This window comes from Geotrypetes seraphini, chromosome 4 (assembly GCF_902459505.1).
Source record: "Geotrypetes seraphini chromosome 4, aGeoSer1.1, whole genome shotgun sequence".
Classification (NCBI taxonomy): domain Eukaryota; kingdom Metazoa; phylum Chordata; class Amphibia; order Gymnophiona; family Dermophiidae; genus Geotrypetes; species Geotrypetes seraphini.
Window position 1 is genome coordinate 93,998,365 of NC_047087.1, and position 20,207 is coordinate 94,018,571.

At 43.4% G+C, this 20,207-nt stretch overlaps 1 protein-coding gene across 1 annotated transcript in view; it reads right to left on the bottom strand.

Moving 5' to 3' along the window:
- Positions 1-20,207, bottom strand: part of ZPLD1 (zona pellucida like domain containing 1) — a 67,710-nt gene that overhangs the window by 14,191 nt on the left and 33,312 nt on the right. The window contains exons 7-9 of the mRNA XM_033943592.1: positions 16,859-17,030; positions 12,598-12,706; positions 7,472-7,501 (exon numbers count right to left, since the gene is read on the bottom strand). Of these exons, the coding sequence (XP_033799483.1) occupies positions 7,472-7,501; positions 12,598-12,706; positions 16,859-17,030 (311 nt within the window). The remainder of the gene's footprint in view (positions 1-7,471; positions 7,502-12,597; positions 12,707-16,858; positions 17,031-20,207) is intronic.

Sequence of the window (20,207 nt, forward strand, 5' to 3'; positions counted from 1 at the left end):
AAATAAAACCAGATATCATCATCATAATAATCTTATTGACAAAAAAATATTTTTTACATTAAAATAAAAATATGACAAAACACGCATTTAATGTGAACAATGGCCTCATCAGAGCGAGGATGCTGCATCAGCTGTCAGCGGCGCATGTGGAGGATCGTTCAGTCAGGGTAAATATTGCTGCTTTTTTGAACATCTCCCCTGCTGTAGCCAGTAGGGATCCCCAAGCCTCACCAACTGACGGCCACCTCCTCCCCTCCAACTTCCCAAGTTCTGCAGCTGACAGCAATATTGCAGAGCTGCTGCCTCCCTCCTCCCTGCCCCCCCCCCCCACACACACACACCTTGGCTTTCATGCATGCATGAAAGCAGTGTCAGCTTGAGGATATTGCCATTGGCTGCAAAGCTTGGAGATTTTGGGTTGCCAGACTGAAGGAAGATGTCTTCAGGTGGCAGGGCTTGGGAATCCCCAATAGCTCAAGTATTTGTAAATTGCATAAAGGTGGTGAGAAACTTTGTTGCCCATCTACTAATTTTGGGCTCCAGTCCCTTCCCTAAATCAGCTGTATATGACTACGCCACTGAATTCAAAAATAATTGTGATGCACATATCCCAAAGCTAACATATTCCAGTTAATAAATTCAAAATAAAACAATTTTTTTCTACCTTGTTGTCTGGATATTTTGTTTTTCCTTCATCTTGGTCCCAGTTTCTCTTTCTGCTTTTTGTCTATCTTCAACTAATTCTCTTTCCAGTGTCTGCTGTTCATTTTTTTTCTCCTCTCTTGTTCCATTTCCTCCTTATGCTTGACTCCAACGTATTGATTTTTCCCTTTCAACTTTCTTAACATTTTGTTTTCTTTTTTGCCTTTGTCCACTCAAATCTTGCCTTCTTTCTCACCCTTCTATTTAAATGTTCAGCTACTTCTCCATTCTCCATCTTCTCTCAGTCCCTAGCTCTCTCCTTTCCCAGCCTCCTATTTCCTGCTATCTACTCCCTATTACCACATTTCTACCACTGTACTCACTGCTCTCTCACTCATCTCCTCATCCACATGGCTCACCACTTTCAGAATCCCCTTTCTTCTCTCCACTGGTCAGGCTGTAACTCCCTGTCCCTTTCTTTCCATCCCTTTTCTTATCCCAGCTCTCTTCCCTCCTACCCTTCCATGGGTCCCTCTCTCCTCCTCTCTCCCCATGGTCCAACATTTTGCTCCCTCTCTTTTCTGTTTTTCTTCTTCCCTCCCCCCTTTGAGGCTGAACAATGAAATGGTCACAGGCCTAAAATTTCTCCTTACCTCCCTTCCATCCTCAGATCCAACTTCTCTCCCTTTCTCTTCCCAACTGCCTCCCTCCCCCAGGTCTATCATTTCTCCCTTTCTCTTTCTGGTGTTCCATGCAAGGACAAACCCATTATTTCTACTCTCCTTAGTGCTGATGGAGCCCTAATTGCCAAAGCATCTCGCATGGAAATTACTTTTCCTACTTACAACTCAGTCAGAAGGATCTTTAAGCCTTGGTTGTCTTGGTTAGAATCTAACTCATCCAAAACAGTTGGCTCCCTTGCTGCAGTCGTCTGCGGGTGGCATTAGCTACTCGCGCATGATTCGTGGCTGATTCAGAAGCCTTCTTTCTGACATCATGACGTCAGAGGGAACGCTTCTGACCTGGCCGTAGATCACGCGTGGGGAGCCGACACCACCCGCGGACGATTGCAGCAAGGGAGCCAGCTATTTTGGATGAGTTTTAGGGAGCCAACCAGAAAACTACCTGCCGGAGGGAGGCATAGAAGGGAGGGAGGGAGAAGCTGGGCCGCACATGTTGTATTCTCTAGCAGAGCCACACTCAAATGGCTAAAGAGCTGCATGCGGCTCATGAGCCACGGTTTACCGACCACTAGCCTAGTCCATGGCACCTACCAGAAAGTGAGCATAGTTAGGAGTGGTTTATGAGTGGATTTTGGGCATGTTATTTAGTGCTCCAGTCCATGGTAGAAATCTTTACTGCATTAGATCACTAGACAGTCTTTGAAACTTCAGGAAAGCCGTGAAAACCTTCCTCTTTACAAACCCAGCTCCTTAACATAAGAACATAAGAATTGCCGCTGCTGGGTCAGACCAGTGGTCCATCATGCCCAGCAGTCCGCTTACGCGGCGGCCTTCTGGTCAAAGACCAGTGCCCTGAGACTAGCCTTAACTGCATACATTCCGGTTGAGCAGGAACTTGTCCAACTTTGTATTGAATCCCTTGAGGATGTTTTCCCCCATGACTGTCTCCAGAAGAGCGTTCCAGTTTTCTACCACTCTCTGGGTAAAGAAGAACCTCCCTACGTTTGTACGGAATCCATCCCCTTTCAATTTTAGAGATTGCCCTCTCGTTCTCCCTACCTTGGAGAGGGTGAACAACTTGTCCTTATCTACTAAGTCTATTCCCTTCAGTACCTTGAATGTTTCGATCATGTCCCCTCTCAATCTCCTCTTTTCAAGGGAGAAGAGGCCCAGTTTCTCTAATCTTTCGCTATACGGCAACTCCTCCAGCCCAGGGCAGGATTAATTCATCGAGGGCCCCTAGGCACACAAGTACATTGGGCCCCCTGGCACTGCCCTGCCCATGCCATGCCCCTACCCTGCCCATGTCCCACCCCATTTATCTGTTTTCTTCTTTACTTCTTTATTTCTACTTGTATTTCTTTTTTTTAAATTCAAAACAAACAAAGATTAGTATACCAGTGCAGTTTTTCTTCTATGCAACCCCCAAACATCTCTGAACAAATCCCCCTTCCTTCCCTTCCCACCTGAATACCCAGGAATTTAACTCTGAACCCTTTCCATGCATATATGAAAATGTTCAAATATTTGTAAAGCAGTAATACTATCCGAAATATAAGTCTACATTAATAACCAAGTTTACAACGTCTCTCAACTGCCTCACTCTACATCAACCAACTGTAACCCATATGTATGTATAAACAACCAAATCTGTAACTCCTCTAGTACGTTCCACACCATGTATGTTAATTTGCAATGAAACAACAAGGCAAGCAGTCCACCAAAGAATCCAACGTGAAAGAAAATAAGGAGATTCAAATCAGGTTAATTCAAGGTGCTTCCAAGAACCATGCCTGATGCATTTCGCCAAACAAGGCTAACAAAAAAAACATGTCTTTCATACAAACAGAACACAGAAAACACCTTCGCCTAGTATGGAATAAGTAATCACAAACTAACCTCTCCCCCCTTTTACAAAACTGTTGTATGGTTTTTAGCCACAGCCAGCGCTAAAAAAATGCTTTACAGTTTTGTAAAAGGGGGGATAAAATAGAAATATGTAGATAAAGGTTAAATAAAACCACCAAGACGCTGGACTCTGCATACAATGCAACACCACAGAAACAGCAATGCATGTCCCCTAAAGCAAAAAAAATAAATAAATAGAAATTTTTTATTCTACCTTTCTCTTGTCTGGTTTCAGCAGCTCTCTTCATCTTCTTGTCACTCTCTTCCTTTCATCTTCTGTGCCACTTCCAGAAACTGTATGCCTCCCCCTTCCAATTTTCCCTTAACTCCCATTGGTCTGGAATCCATCTTCTTCCATTCCCTCCTCCAATGGTCTAGCATCTCTCTCTTCTCCTCTTCTTCCCTTTCTTTCCCTCTCCCATACCCACATCCCCATGGTCTGGAATTTCACTGTCTCCTCTCCCTTCCCCCCACTTCCATGCTGATCCCCCTGACAACTTCGGGCCCCAGGTACGTGCCTAGATGGCCTATTGGTTAATCCTGCCCTGCTTCAGCCCCTTAACCATCTTAGTCGCTCTTTTATGGACCCTCTCAATTAGTACCGTGTCCTTCTTCATATACGGTGACCAGTGCTGGACGCAGTACTCCAGGTGAGGGCGCACCATGTCCCGGTACAGCGGCATGATAACCTTCTCCGATCTATTCGTGATCCCCTTCTTTATTATTCCTAGCATTCTGTTCACCCTTTTCACCGTTGCCGCACATTGCGTGGACGCTTTCATCGACTTATCGATCAGAACTTCCAAGTCTCTTTCCTGGGAGGTCTCAACCCGCGCCTACACCCCTGATGGATGGATCGTAAAGACACCGCCTAATACAAACGGAATCTCAGTAAAACTCGCATGCCACTGCAAATAGAACCATAATTAGTACCATATTGTCCAACAACAAAGATGCACCCACCTGCTAAGAAAAGCTATTTTACCTCCACGTTATATCTGCACTGAAAACGCTGCAACTTAATCCACTAAGTTTGTTTTTTCTAAGTCTGTATGTTATGTCTACACTGTAAATGCTGTAATCTAAACCCCCCTTTGTCTATGCTGTAAATGCTGTAAAGTCTGTATTTCTCACTAAAGTTTGTCTTACCCATACTATGAATGTACTCTTGTAACCCGTTCTGGGCTCCATTTGGGAGGTCGGGCTAAATAAATGACTAAATAAGTAAATTCAATAGATGCCTAGATCGGCTAGGTGCGTTGATCTAGACATCTAACTTTAGGCATCTTTTATAGAATCTGGGCCTTACTGCCTATAAAATGGTTGGAAGTACGGGCTAACAAAATAACATTTTCAATGGTGGTGTGCTGATTGCACAGTTAGCGCATAGCCATTCATTCCAAAAATAGGAAAACTGGCCTATGTCCGGCTGCAGCACAAGTGGCCTTGGTACATGGGAAAGACCCACAGTAAGGGTGCGCTAAGAACACTTTTTCCATGGTTTAGTAAAAGGATCCCAAAGTTAGGAACATAAATTCTTTGAATATCAGGTTGTGATATTTCTGACATTTTACATACATATCCTGTTATGAAATTACTCTCTTAAGGAGTAGTTTTATATGCTACTGGAGTATGCAGAGCTGTATTTTGTTCATTCAGTGCATGCACACATAAAAGAAGCACTGAAAAAAAACATGGTAGCTGCTTTTAAATGTTATGGAGACAATTTTTTAAGCGTTTTCCATTTGCAAAGCGTGTATTATATGCAGAAAATGAAATGGCTATTATAAAATTTCATGGAGTTATGCAGGTATATAAAGTGAGCACCAGCTGCTTAGGGGGTAATTCTATTTAAAAAAAAAAAGATGTCAGGAATGCATGCAAATGACTTGAATACTGATGACGGAATTCAAAAACACATGGGATGAGCACAGAGGATCTCGAAATAGAAAATGGTATTAAAAAACCAAAACATAAATGGTTGCATGTGTGCTGATGTGTCGAGTGGTGCTTAGCTGGTGTCTCCAGCTGTGAATAACTAAGGCCAGTGCCAGCCAGACTTGTATAGTCTGTGTCCCATATACGGCGATCCAGTTTAGAATGGGCTGGAGAGGGCTTCAGTAGAAGCTCCAGTAATTGGAATATGAGGATCGTGCTTGGTAGACTCTTATGGTCTGTGTCCCTCAAATGAAAAGATGTTTTGGATAGACTGGTATGGTCTTCGATGGCATCTCTAGTAGTTGGAACCATAAACAGTGCCGGGTGGACTTCTAGGTTCCAAAAATGCCATAGAAAAACAATTTAATCATGAATTAATGAGCGTGACTGGATGGACCTTTTGGGTTACAAAATGACACATGGACAATTTTGTCCCCGTCCCCACAGAAACTCAATTTCCCCGTCCCTTCCCCGTGAGTTTTCTTGCTGTCGCTGTCCCTGCCCCATTCCTGTAAGCTCTGCCTTAACTGCACAAGCCTCGAACACTTATGATTTTAAAGGGCAGAGTTTGCAGGAATGGGGCAGAATTTGCAGGAATGGGGCAGGGACAGGAAAAGAACTTGCGGGGACAGGATGGGAAAATGAGTTCCCGCAGGGACGAGGAAAAATTTGTCCCCCGTGTCATTCTCTAATTTGGATCTTTATCTGTCATCATCTCCTATGTTACTATGGAGCTCATTTTCAAAACAGAAAAACATCCAAAAAGTGGCCTAAAGGGGCAAATGGACATTTTTCTCCCCAACCCTTTCAATTCGCTATTTTCAAAACCTATTTTCTAGATGGATATCCATGTTTTTCATCTGCGGTTTCATCTAAATCTCAAGGGGGCATGTTAGAGATGTGTGTGGGCGGGACTAGGTCAGACTTCAAAGTTTTTCTGTCATAATCGAACATTTTAGAATATGTCCAAGGCACAATTTGGACATTTCAGGTATAACAGGAGACAAAAAAGATGCCCGAACTGACCAGATGACCACTGTGTATACCAGCTTCAGTTTTATTGCCAGTCCTAATGAAACAGCAAACAGGTCCCTGGAGTAACCTAGTAGTCAGTGCAGTAGACTGCATATAAATGGACCCAGGCCCATATCCCACTCTAACTATTACACTTGTGATGGAAGGTGTGAGCCCTACAAAACCCATCCAAAATCTGCTGTACCATCATATAGGTGGCACCTGCAGGCATAAGGGCTTTAGGTGTGGTCTATAGTTGGGTACAGTATGTATTTTGTGAGTTTTGGAGGGCTCAACATAGAACATAAGGGGGTTATGGTGAGGTGTGTACCTGAGGCGCCCCACTGCTCTGCTGGAATGTCAATGTGGCTAGTCTATTAAGAATACTGGCCCCTCCTACATCTCAATGGCTTGTTTTGTCTGTGTGGGGTTTTTTTGGACGTGTATTTTTCGAAAATGGTTCAAAAGGATAGACACATCTCTGAAAAATGGTCATTGTTATAAAACCAAGATAGACATTTTGTAGTTCTGAAAATGGACATGTGTGGTGCTGAATTTTTGTGCATATTCCGCAAAACATCCAAACTTGGATTTGGATGTCATATCAAAAATGCTTCTCCACATATTGTTCGTGCACTCTTCTATAAAATGTATTTAGTTATTTTTCTATACCGTTCTCCCGAGGGATCTCAGAATGGTTTACATGAATTTATTCAGGTACTTAAGCATTTTTCCCTGTCTGTTCCAGTGGGCTCACAATCTATCTAATGTACCTGGAGTGATGGGGGGATTAAGTGACTTGCCCAAATGGTGCCTAAATATCATGGTTCATAGTTTGCAGTTAAGCGTTCACATGGGTGGCGTTTGAGCATTGTTTGGGCAGGGTGAACGTGTGCACACACAGATTATCATATACAATAATCTACTCGTATTCTTTCACAATTTAGTCAAGATCATTTATACCAGCTCGACAACTGGTGAAAATGAGTTCACCTTAATTCTAGTCACATTCGACATGTTACACTAGAATTCTATTTTTGCTTTTCAAGTAGCATGTGCTTTTCTGTATAGAATAAGCTTGTTGTAAACACCTAAATGAAGGCACCCCTTAATAGAACTTCCCTTGTATTGCATGATGTAGCCATTTCCAGGAATGTAGTTAGGGTGGAAAAGGATGGCATAATGATGTGTGTGTGTACTTTATAAAATATATGTATACACCCATAGATTGTAATTATTTTTGAAAGATTTTCAACTTTATATTCCCCTGATTGTTACCTACTTACCAAGCTCAGAGTGATTGGTTGGTATCTCATCTGTGGAAAACAAAGAGAAAAAAAAATAATTACATCTTTGCCAACATATGTCTATACCAATAAAATTTGATGCAAGATGTAAGAGAGAATTTGGAAGAGTTACTCGAACAAAATGCCATTTAGACATGTAAATCTTCATATACAAAATAAGAGCAATTTTCAAAGAGGTGCTGTTTATACATGTATTTATCCAGCAAACACAAATTGGAGGGGGGGGGTGTTTTAGACATGGTTTGACTGGATCTTTGAACTATGGGGGCAATTTTATAAAGCTATTTCTGGGCCATGCATTTAAACATAGATGTACAGGAGTGTGTCCATTTTTATATGATCTGTATGTAGGTTGAGTAGAGCAGAATTTCCCAACACACCATGTGCCTCACACCAGCCGCTGCTCTCCCTCTGATGTCACTGCCTGGTCCCACGACCAGAAAATAATGTCAGAAGAAAAGCATGTAGGAGATGCTGCTTGATGTTAGCAAAGTTGTCAAGAGAGAGGGAGGGTGGGAAAGAGGAAGGTTAGGGGTGGAGAAGAGAAGAGAGGAGAGAGGCAGAAGAGGGAGAAGGAAAAGTGTTGCTGTACCTGGATGTTGGGGAGGAGGTGAAAGGGAGAGTGCTCCTGCCTGTCCTTTTTGCTGTGGCTGCCCTGAAGCTGGTCATGTGATGCTCATCTGACCTCTGTCAGATTGACATTGGAAGCGAGCATAGCTTCTGGGTAGGGGTAGCCAGCATAGCTTCTGGGTAGGGAAAACCCAGACATGTCCTCTTTTTAGAGGACTGTCCAGGTGCCCAGATGGGCTTTTCAAAACCCAGAGGTTTGTCTGAGTTTTGGAAAGTACCAACGAGCTCTGGTTGCATCTAGAGGGCTTCTGAGCAAACTTGGATGACATCACACATGCTCCAGGCCCTCCAAAGTGGCTGGAGCTCATTGGAGAATCAGAGTAGGCTTTGTGGAGGTGGACCATGGGCGGGGCAGGGCAGGGCTGGAAGCGGAACTGGGTGGGGGCAGGATGGAATGAGGTCAGACACAGAGCAGAGCGGGGCCATGTGTCCAGGGTTTTGCTGCCCAAAATATGGTATACCTACCTATGGTTAGCTGTCTATGGTAGAGAAGATGTTTGTGGCTGTGTGGCACTGGAGCTTATAGCAGAACACATGGCAGTGGAGCTGAGGTGGCTGGCAGTGAGCTGCTGGTACCAGCGTTCAGGGGGTGGGTACTGCTTTACTACACTTCATTGAGGAGAAGGTTCAAAGGGAAGGGTTCACTGCATGTCTGGACTTTTCTGAGAGCAGTACCTAGCTCTCACTAATTTTGTGTTTGCATTTGCCTATGAGAGGCTCCTGGGCAGCAAAGATTTAGCTAAGAAATGTAAGGTCAAGCATTTGGGCTGCAAAAACCTGAGGGAATGGTACAGTTTAGGGGTGAAGAACTTTTGTGCATGAAAGAGGAGCAGGACTTGGGAGTGATAGTATGTGATGATCTTAAGGTGCCCAAACAGGTTGAAAAGGTGACAGTGAAAGTTAGAAAGATGCTAGGGTGCATAGAGAGAGGTATGACCAGTAGGAAAAAAAGGTATTGATGCCTCTGTATAAGACTCTGCTGAGACCTCATTTAGAATATTGTGTACAATTCCGGAGACCACACCTTCAAAAAATACAGTATATAAACAGGATGGAGTCAATCCAGAGGAAGGTTACTAAAATGGTCAGTTGTCTTCATCATAAGGTGTATGGGGACAGACTTTGAAGAAAAGGTGGTAGATGTGTGGAATAGGCTTCCAGTAGAGGTAGTGGAGACAAAGACTGTCTGAATTCAAGAAAGTATGGGACAGGCACATGGGATCTTTTAGAGACAGGAGGAGATAGTGGTTGCTGCAGATGGGCAGACTGGATGGGCCATTTGGCCTTTATCTGCCGTCATATTTTTATGTCTCTTGTTTCTAGTTTTGTGTTTACTTTATACCCCATCTGAGAACTGAATAGGACCTCTGCCTAACACCTTTAATAAATATGTTTTTGCTCACCTTAATCCGCTGTGTGATTCCATTTTATCTAGGCTCCATGGCCTGCCCTCATTCATGTTACCATATGTATGAGCTATGCCCAAGTTTCACCCACACTCTATCCATATATGTGCCTGCCTATACAATATGGGGCTCATAATCAAAACTTAAGCAAGTATAAAAATCCGCCCAAGTTGGCACTTGGTCATCCTAAAAAATAGGTCATCCAAGTGCCGATAATTGAAACAGCTTTTTGGACGTATTCAGGGACTTTGTAGGCCTCTGAATCCCGCTGTTCGTCCATGGGTGAAAGGGGCATTTCTGGAGGAGTGGTTAGGGCAGAATGTGGGCCGACCTAGACTTAGGGCTCCTGTTACTAAGGTGTGCTAGCATTTTTAGCACATGCTAAAGATTAGCGCGTGCTAACCACGCGCTAAATGAAAAATATTAATGCAAGCTCTATGGAGGCGTTAGCATTTAGCGCGTGCAGCATTGTAGCGTTCGCTAAGTGTGCACTAAAACCGTTGGCGCACCTTAGTAAAAGGAGCCCTTAGTTGTCCTGCATAAATAATCGAATGTTTGATGAGACTTCCTTGGCGGAACTTATATGCTGCGAGTTAAACGATGTAAAAACAGGTATAAGTGCCAAAAAGGTATCCAAAGTGACCAGATAACCACTGCAGGGTCAAAGTAAAGACCTCACACACTCCCCCTGTGTTCACTGACCCCGTCGCACCCCTACAGAGTTCAGAATAAAAGCATACATACCTGCCTTTGGAACATCAGCACCTGCTATTGGAAAGATAGGTGAGTTGCACAGAGGTGGCTTAAGTACCGTATTTTCACGCATATAACGCGCGCATTATACACGATTTTACAAACCGTGCATAACCGTGCGCGTTATATGTGTGAGCGCGTTTTACAACTTTTTTTTTTTCAATCCGATCGGCATCCCCCCTGCGAACCGGCATCCTCCCCCCGCTCGCTTACCCGCGTTTTACAACTTTTTATTTTTCAATCCGATCGGCATCTCCCCTGCGAACCGGCATCCTCTCGGAGAGAGCGAGACCAGAAGGCTTTGAGCATGCGCAAATGCTCAAAGCCTAGTCCAGCCTGGCGCAGGAAGAAGGAGGATCTCTCCCACACCGCCCAGCCCAGCCCAACCCAGCCCAGCCCAGCCCAAGCCAACGAGGGAGGATCTTCGGGCACTGGCACTGGCACGTCCTGTGCATTGGTGCTGGTGCCGGTGCCCAATCGGGTAAGAGATGTTTTGCGGTGCTGGGGGGATGTAGGATCGCGGGGGAGGGGGGTGACGCGAGCGGGTGGGAGGATGCCGGTTCGCAGGGGGATTCCGGTTCGCAGGGGGGATGCCGATCGGATTGAAAAAAAAAGTTGTAAAACGCGGGTAAGCGAGCGGGGGGGAGGATGCCGGTTCGGAGTAGGCGGGAGGAGGTTGTAGCATGCGCGGTATACGCGCGTGCGCGCTATATTAAATTTTTTTTAAACATAAATTTGTGTTCCCCGCGCGCTATACCCATGTGCGCGTTTTATACGGGTGCGCGGTATATGGGTGAAAATACAGTAGTCTGGGGGGTGGGCTACTGAACCATAGAGAGGAGGACCCAGGACCATAAGCCACTCTAACCACTGCATTAATGGTGGGAAATGTGAGCCCACCAAAACCCACCAAAACCCTACTGTACTACATATAGGCTGTTGGGGTTGTAGACAGGTGGGTATAGTAAGTTTGGGGGCATTTGGGGGGGCTCACCATAACCTATAAGGGAGTTCTGGTGAGATGTTTATGTGGCAGTGCCCTATAAGGTGCCCCACTGCTCTGTTGCCATGTCTGGGTGGCCAGTCCATCACAATGCTGGTCCACTCCCACGTCCAAAAGGTTTTGCTCTGGGTGTTTGGTTGAGAATGTGGTATAATGATAGACTTAGTGCAGTCTGGACGATCAAACACCTAGACATACAGAGAGATTTTCAAATAAATAAAATTTCTAGACGTACTTTTCGAGAAAGGACATTTTGCCGCTGCCGGCTTTGGACGACAAGCACCCTACGTCCAAATCGGACTTAGACGTTTCTTATTACTGTGGCCCTCCACGTGCATATTCATAGCCTGATCTTTGGCATTTATACACATGTGCACACATACACACGTAGAGGCCAATATTAAAGTCATTTACATGTGTGTTCACTGACTGAATCTTAATGCCTTCTTTATAGAAGATTACCCCCTGTGACGGAGTGTATATCCCATCATGAGAGAGAGTGTGTGCCCTGAGGGAGGGTTCCTCAGGAGAAAACAGTATTGGAAGACAACCTAGGTCTGAGGGAGGACCATGTTATAGGGTAAGACTGACTCTTGCTATTAAGTAGAGGAAAAGGGCAGACTGGGGCCCAGTGACTGAATTGAATTAACTAATTTATATATTTATTTGCATGAGACAAGTAAACTACAAAAGATTATTGTTTGGAAGAAAATACCCCCTTTTCCGTTTTGTTTTGACATAAGCAGGATAGTAGAAGAAGCCCTCTTGGACATTAAAGAGGTCCTTGGGGAGTCCTGCTGATCAGGGATAAATTTCCCTGCCGCAATCAGCATATGGCAGCTGTCATCTAGTTATAGGATCCCAGGTCAAAGATAAGCGGTTGAAATGCAGGCCAAGATTTTCAGGGCCAATATTTCAACCGCATATCTTTGCAGTCAGACATGATTCTGTAACCGGTGCTGTCGTGTGATTAACACATAATCGGCAGATGCTTGTAAGGCGGCCGTCGACATGGGCGCCAGATAGAAAATCCAGGGGTTAGTGCACGGTAAGCATAATGCATTAACTGACTAATACTTCCATACCAATTCCATGCCCATATCACTTCCCTTAACAGAAAATTCTTGAAAATGTCAGCGTGTAGTTTAATTTGCAGAAACAAGAAAACTATCACAAAACCTCTTCACGCAGTTGCAACGGTCCCTGTTTCCACAAGTTAACCACATGTTAAGGGCTTAACACTTTTTAGTAAACGGGCCCGTTCCTGCATTTGTACAGTACAAAATAATGAGGTCTGTATGGGTCAGTCCTACCACTCCTCGTTATAATTGGTCCAGCTGAGACTACAGCACTTCCAGATGTGATCTGAGGGATCCAAGTTGTCCTTCTTAAAATGTCTCTTCTCTCTCTGTTATTGCAGTTCTGAGGGATAATTAAAGCAGAAGTTAAGACTAGACACAAATGGTTCTTTCTAAGTCACCTTACTCCAAATTCTACTTATGGGGGTAAATTCTATATATGCAGCCTAAAAAATTGGTGCTAAAAAAAACCACTCAGCACTATTCTATAAATGTTGCTTAGAATTAGGCACCGTTTACAGAATAGCACTTATGCTCGTGAATCATGCCTAAGGCATATCCATTTGGACCAACTGAAACATGTTACAAATCCTCACCCCTAAATTAGGCGCGGATCCCCGACTCATCTATCACTTCTTAGCCAGTCATAAATCCCAGTCACAGCAACAACTTGAGTGACTGCTAAACTATAAAGAACAATAACTGATTTATCAAACGAAGATGGTATTTCTGAATGAAATGATTAAGGAGGTTGAATGGACATTAGTCTGACTGGGGTTTATGATTGGCTAAGAAGAGACAGGGGCGTGGTTATATAATAGGTATGAAAAAACGCCATGGCATGATTTTTCAGCTTCGAAAAGCATTATAGTGGAAGTAAGGCGCCAAAATGTTCCAAAAATGGCAGATTGGCACAGAACTGCACTTACACACCCTGTTACCGAATACTGCCTAAGCATTTCCACACAGATCTGAAAATGGGTCATAATGATGGGAGGAATATGGGTGGGCTGGTGGCATCCTTTAAAATGTATGCAGTGTTATAGAATTCAAGGGGGTTTGTGCCCAGCTTGTGTGCCAGGATTTACACCTGGCTTCAGATGGTACATGGACACAGACTCAGGCACGTCATGTTACTCTATAAAGAGCACCCATCCCAGAATACCTCTTATAGAATACCATTCAGCGCTGAATTTTTTTTTTATGTGCCAATTTTTCAGCACCATATACCGAATACAACTCATGGTATATTGAGCATGGGCGGAGCTTGCTGTATTGCTGGGCAAAAACCTTGATTCATGCATTTTTAACTTGCCCTCCAAAATTCAAATCTTAGGATTCAAATGGGATCAGATCCTACAACATTGTCCAACATATTGAAAAAGAGATTAACCCCCTCTTCTATTAAACTGCGCTAGCAGTTTTTAGCGCAGAGAGCCGCGCTGAATGGCCCTCGCTGCTCTCAAAGCTCATAGGAACTCTATGAGCGTCAGGAGTAGTGCGGGCCATTCAGCGCGGCTCCCCGCGCTAGAAACTGCTAGCGCAGTTTAATAGAAGAGGGGGTAAGGGCAATTCTATAGTGAAGCGCCTGTAGTTAGATGCCTCTTTGTGAACATATATGAAAGAAAAGAGCACTTGCATGCATGAGCACCTATGCATTATTCTATAAGGACACATGTAAGTGCTACACAAGAAGGGCATACAAATGGGTGGAATGTGGGAGGGACATAGCAAGGCTTCCAGTTACAAATTAAAAACCTTCTTATTTAAAGACTCCTTCGATTAGTACCTGCTCTTTTAAAGATGCTGTTTAATAGCAACTGCCCTTCTAAGGATAATTTGACTTCCTTTCTTTTAGCCTTCCCCCTACCTCTTGTTCTTTCCTTCAGTGTTTCTTTCCTATAAGATTGTAGTCGGACTCTTTTTTCCCTCTTGTACAAGTCTGTCTGTTTAGTTAATTGTTCCCCCAAATATGTTTGTTAATTTGACTGTTTTTATTGATTAATGTACACCGCCTTGAAGCCTGATTAAGCAGTATAATAAATTTTTTAATAAACTTGAAACTGAGGGCCCATTTCTAGAACTGCCTCCTTAGGGCTTCTTTTACTAAGGTGTGCTAGCGTTTTTAGCACAAGCAGGATATTACCGCACGCTATGCGGCTAGAACTAACGCCAGCTCAATGCTGGCGTTAAGGTCTAGCGCGCGCGGCAATTCAGCGCGCGCTTTTCCACGCGTTAAAGCCCTAACGTAGCTTTGTAAAAGGAGCCCTTAGTGGGGAATTCATCAAAGGGCACTACTGCATTAGTATGCGCTAATTCTATTAGTGTGCACTAAATGCTAAAGGCACCCATAGAAATATAATGGACATGTTTAGCATTTAGTGCATGCAAATCATTCATGCACCCTATCACAGTTATCTCACACTAATGCCGTAGCAGTGGTGTAGCGAGGGTAGGAGGCGCCCCCACACCCTTCTCTCCGCTCCTTCCGCACCAACCGCCATCCCGCACACTCATGCCCTCCCTTCCCACCCCCGTACCTCTTTACATATTCACCCAGTGTGAGCAGCTTCTCCATGCTGCTGCTTGTGCTGCTGTTGGCTTTCCCTCTGACATCACTTCCTAGCCCCATGACCCAGAAGTGATTTCAGAGGGAGCCAGGCCAGCGTGAGCAGAGTAGTTGCTCACACTGGCGAAGATTTTAAAGAGGTATGGGAGGTGGGGAAGGGAAAGCATGAGTGTGGCATGGGGGGATGGAGAGGTGCTGGCGCCCCCACCAAGATGGTGCCTGGGACAGTTCGACACCCCCACCCTTCCCTTACTACACTACCGTGCATAGTACCCTTTCATGAATTCTATCCTTACAGAATATTGTAACATTCATATGTTATTAGTGTATGGTTAAATTTTGTTACCTGTATTTTTATAATTATGGATGTTTTATTGTAATCCGCATAGAATTGTAGGATGTGCAGAATTTAAATTTTTTAAAAAAAATAAATTTACACTTCCTTTGCCACATTTAGGGCTCCTTTTACTAAACTGCATTAGCATTTTAGTGTGCGCTAAACCCACGCTATGCGGCTAGAACTAACGCCAGCTCATGCTGGCGTTAAGGTCTAGCGTGGGCAGCAATTTAGCACGCGCTATTCTGCACGTCAAAGCCCTAACACGGCTTAGTAAAAGGAGCCCTTAGGCATCCACAGAGCTGGTGTAACTATGTCACTTAAATGTAAGATGCACTATACCAAATTACACTAGTATTCTATAATGTGATCTGTGCCCATTATGCAATAGCCCGTGACCATGTGGCATCAGGGTGCCAAAAAGGATGCACCCACTTATAGACTTATAGACCACCAAAAAGGTAACCAATCATAGGGTCTGGCACAATTCTTACATTTTGAAGAAATGCCAGCCTATGTGCCGCTTCCCCCCCCCCCCTAATCTAAATAATTCAGTATATAAATTGATCAAAAATGAGGGAAGAAAACGAGGCTATTTGCACAATTTACGCTGTTTTAAATTTAATTTCTTCTGATGTATAATAGATTAATAGATACTTTCAGAGATGTCATGTACCTTTGCAAGGTCATGCAATTAGGCTGCTAAAACCAGAGGGAAACGTACCATGCACGAAAGAAGAGCATGATTTGGGTGTGATAGTAAGTGCTGATCATTAAGGTGGCCAAAGAGGTAGAAAAGGCAATGGCGATAGCTAGAAGGATGTTTGGGTGCATAGGGAGAGGAATGGCCAGTAGGAAAAAGGACGTAATGATGCCCCTGTATAAAAAGCTGGTGAGACCTCATTTAGAATATTATCAATTCTGGAATATTACAATTCTGGAAACCACACCTTCAAAAAGATATAAACAGGAAGGAGTCGGTCCAGAGGAAGGCTACTATAATGGTTGGTGGCCTTCGTCATAAGGCATATGGGGGCAAACTTAGAGATTTCAATATGTATATGTTGGAGGAAAGGTGGGATAGGGGATATATGACAGAGACATTTAATACCTACATGGCATGAGGCAAGTATATTTCAACTGAAAGGAATCTCTGGTATGAAGGGACATAGGATGAAGGGGAAAGAGGATAGACTCAACAGTAAACTCAGAAAATATTTTTTCACGGAAAGGATGGTGAATGCATGGAACAACCTCCCGGTGGAGGTGATGGTGACAAAAAGTGTATCTGAATTTAAGAAAGCTTTGGACAAGTACACTGGATCTTTAAGGGAAAGGAAGGGATAGTAGATAGCATAGATAGGTAGACTAGATAGACCATATGGTCTTTATCTGCCTTCATTTTTCTATGTTTATTCAAACTGGATAAAATATATTGAAATATCTCTCACAGGCAATACAGAAATTAGGTAGTTCTCTAATAATGAAAACTAGATACAAAACCAATTATATTTTGTTATATGAAAGATGGCTCTCTTTCATATTAAATTAGTTTTACTGATGATTTCTCCTGGCCCCCAAGAACTTACAGGTACAATATGAAGGCAGTCTTCCGCTCTGCACAGCTTCGTCACACAGTGCAGAAAAACAGTGGACATTTTCTGATTTTTGTGCTTCACGAATCGGAATACTTCAAAGGAAAACCGTCCCATCTGGCTCTTTCCATTTTCAATAATAGTTGTCTGAGGGTCCTTGTCGCAGCTAATAGTGAAGAAAGGTGAGAATTTAAAAATCAAAATACCATACTTTGTGGTACCATGCATGCCTACTGCACCTGCAGAAACATAGAAACATGAGGGCAGATAAAGGCCAAATGGCCCATCAAGTTTCCCATCCGCAGTAATCATTATCTCTTTTTCTCTCTGAGAGATTCCACATGCCTATCCCAGGCCCTCTTGATAGATACATAGAAGCATGAAGGCAGCTGATTAGCTTTGTATGCACTTTTCAGTACCTATGGAGGGGCATTTTCAATATGAAGTCTAAATCCAATTTTGGATATTTTGGGAAAAATGTCCAAAAATCCAGGAGAGAAAATGACCATATTGAAACCAGAAAAACATTCCCCCCCACCAAAAAAAAAAAAAAAATAGCCATTTCCTAGATTTGTTTGTCTGCAGTGCGTCTATCTTTATGAAGCATTAAAAAAAAAAAAAAAAAGTCCAAATGAGAAATGGACAAAAAAACCAACCATTCGGATGTAGGAGGGGCCAGAATTCTTAGCAGTCTGGCCACACAGTCATCCCAGCAAAGCAATGGGGCACCTGATTCAACGTCAATAACCACCCAGACAACTCCCTCCAGACAGTTCCCACCCATCAATTGCCACCTGGAAAATTAGCACCTAGATCAATTCCCCTTGGATAGTTCCCACCTACACATAATGGACAATTCTCCTCCATGACCAGACATATACCTAATATTTTTTTTTTAAAAAAACCATTCCACAAAAAAACCCCTTACCTTAACACTCAAGGTCTCCCCCTAACCATAACACTAAGGGGCTGCACATACTCGGGGACTCCTAACCCTAACACTCAGGGGCAGCACATATTCGGAGTCTCCCCCTAACCCTAACACTTAGGGACTGCACATACTTGGGGACTCCCCCTAATCCTAACACTTGCCAAATTCTAGTCTACTATACATACTACAAGTTATAAACAAAACGTAAGTGCCCCCCAAAACCTCCATCAAGCAACCTTGACATGCTGAAAAGAGGAGGGAGTTAAAATATTTTTGACTGGTTTTTGTGAATTAAATTCTCTTGGTGGTTATAGAATATCCCTTAATGTTAAACTACAGTCATTTATTATTCCTCTAAATATATGTAAAGGCACTTGGACTAATCAGCCAGTTAAGGAAAGAAGGAAGAAAAAGAAGCAGGATATACAAATCTCTCAATATTTCCTACAAGTTACCTGCTTTGAAAACCCACCTGAATAAGAAGTAAGAATAATTTATAGCGCCGAGAAGATGCGTCAGAATACTGAAGCATTCAAAACAGTGATGAAACAGCAGTTTTTATGGAGAGGGGAAATGTTGAGGTGAGAACAGCGATCACCAACTGAATATAGGTAATACAGGGGGGGGGAGACACACCTGCCCGGGTGGGAACCATGTTTATAGCTGCAATAGTCTGCGGTAGAAAAAGTCTAGGTGGAAATTGTCAGGTGGGAATTGACCAGGTGGCTACTCACTGGATACAGGCACCCTAGGGGGCACTACAGTGAACTTCAAATAAAAGGTCCCAGGTACACATATCACCATAGTCCCTTTACATTGTACAAAGCCTTCTAAAACTCATCCAAAACCTACTGTACCCAACTGTATACCTCCCCAATAGCCCATATGCTTCCAGGTTTCACCTATATGGTGGGTTTTAGTGGGCTCACACTTTCCACCACAAGTGTAGGAGTTAGAGTGGGATATGGACCTGGTTCCCCTTCTCTGCAGTTCACTGCACCAACCACCAGGTTACTCCAGAGCTGTTCTAATAGGACTAGCCATCACATCTGAATCCAGGAGTGGGACCACAGAAGACAAACATGAATAGAGATGGAGGAGTGGTAGACCCTGATCAATTATCAGAGGGTTGTGTTCGTGAGGAGCTAGCTAAAATAAAGGTAGACAAAGCGAAGGGGCCGGATGGTGTACATCTGAGGGTGCTGAAGAACCTTAGGGAAGTTCTTGTGGCTCCGCTGACTGACCTTTGCAATGAGTCTCTAGAGTCAGGAGAAGCACTGGAGAAGGGTGGATGTGGTCCCTCTCCACAAAAGTGGAAGTAAGGAAGAAATACAGGCCAGTTAGTCTGACTTCTGTGGTAAGCAAATTAATGGAAACGCATTTAAAACAGAGAATGGTGAAGTTTCTGGAATCGTGTGGATTACAGGACTGGAGTCAACATGGATTCACTATAGGTAGGTCTTGTCAGACAAATCTGATCAATTTCTTTGACTGGGTGACCAGAGAATTGGATAGAGGGAGTGCACTAGATGTGATGTATTTAGATTATAGTCAAGCCTTTGACAGTGTTCGACACAGATGTCTAATAATAAACTGAGAGTCATCAAGGTTGGGTCAAAAACTGGTTGAGTGAAAGGTAACAGAGGGTAGTGATCAATGGAGATCGCTCTGAGGAAAGGGATGTTACCAGTGGTATGCCTCAAGGCAGTGGCGTACCTAGGGTATGTGGCACCCGGGGCCCATCATTTTTTGACCCCCCCCCCCCCCCCCCATGTAAAAAAATTTTTTTTTTTTTTTTTTTTTGCAATAACCATGAAATGGAATAAATGGTCAGAATAGAAACAGGCAGTGAAAATTTTCTTTTATTGAACCTCATATATGTAACCATTATTCCAAACATAACATAACATAAATTATGTCTAAATTGTCATGACATCAGAAGTACATATGGAGTAGTTGCAGGTGATGCATGGGACAGTTCTGATTGTGTTAGTTCGGTTTTATGTGTTTTTTGAATAGAAGGGTTTTTATTTCTTTTTGAAGGTTTTGCAGTCTGTGGTTGATATCAATTGGTTGTAGAGTTGGGGGTCGAGTGTTGCAGCTCGAATGGCTAGGAGGTTGTCGAACAGTTTTTTTCTTTTGACGTTTTTGGTTGGAGGGTGTGTGAATGGTGCACAAGTTCTCCTATGTCTGTTTGAAGTGGATTGAATTATTTAGCTGAAGAAATTAGTTACCCCCCCATTCCACACACATTAATTCTCTTCCATTTTTGTTCCCATTATAAAAAAACACTGATAAGTTCCCAGAAAAAAAATACATTAAAATAAGAAGTGAAAACAAAGGCCCCTACAGATGAGAACATAACATAAGAATAGCCTAACTGGGTCAGACCAATGGTCCATCATGCCCAGT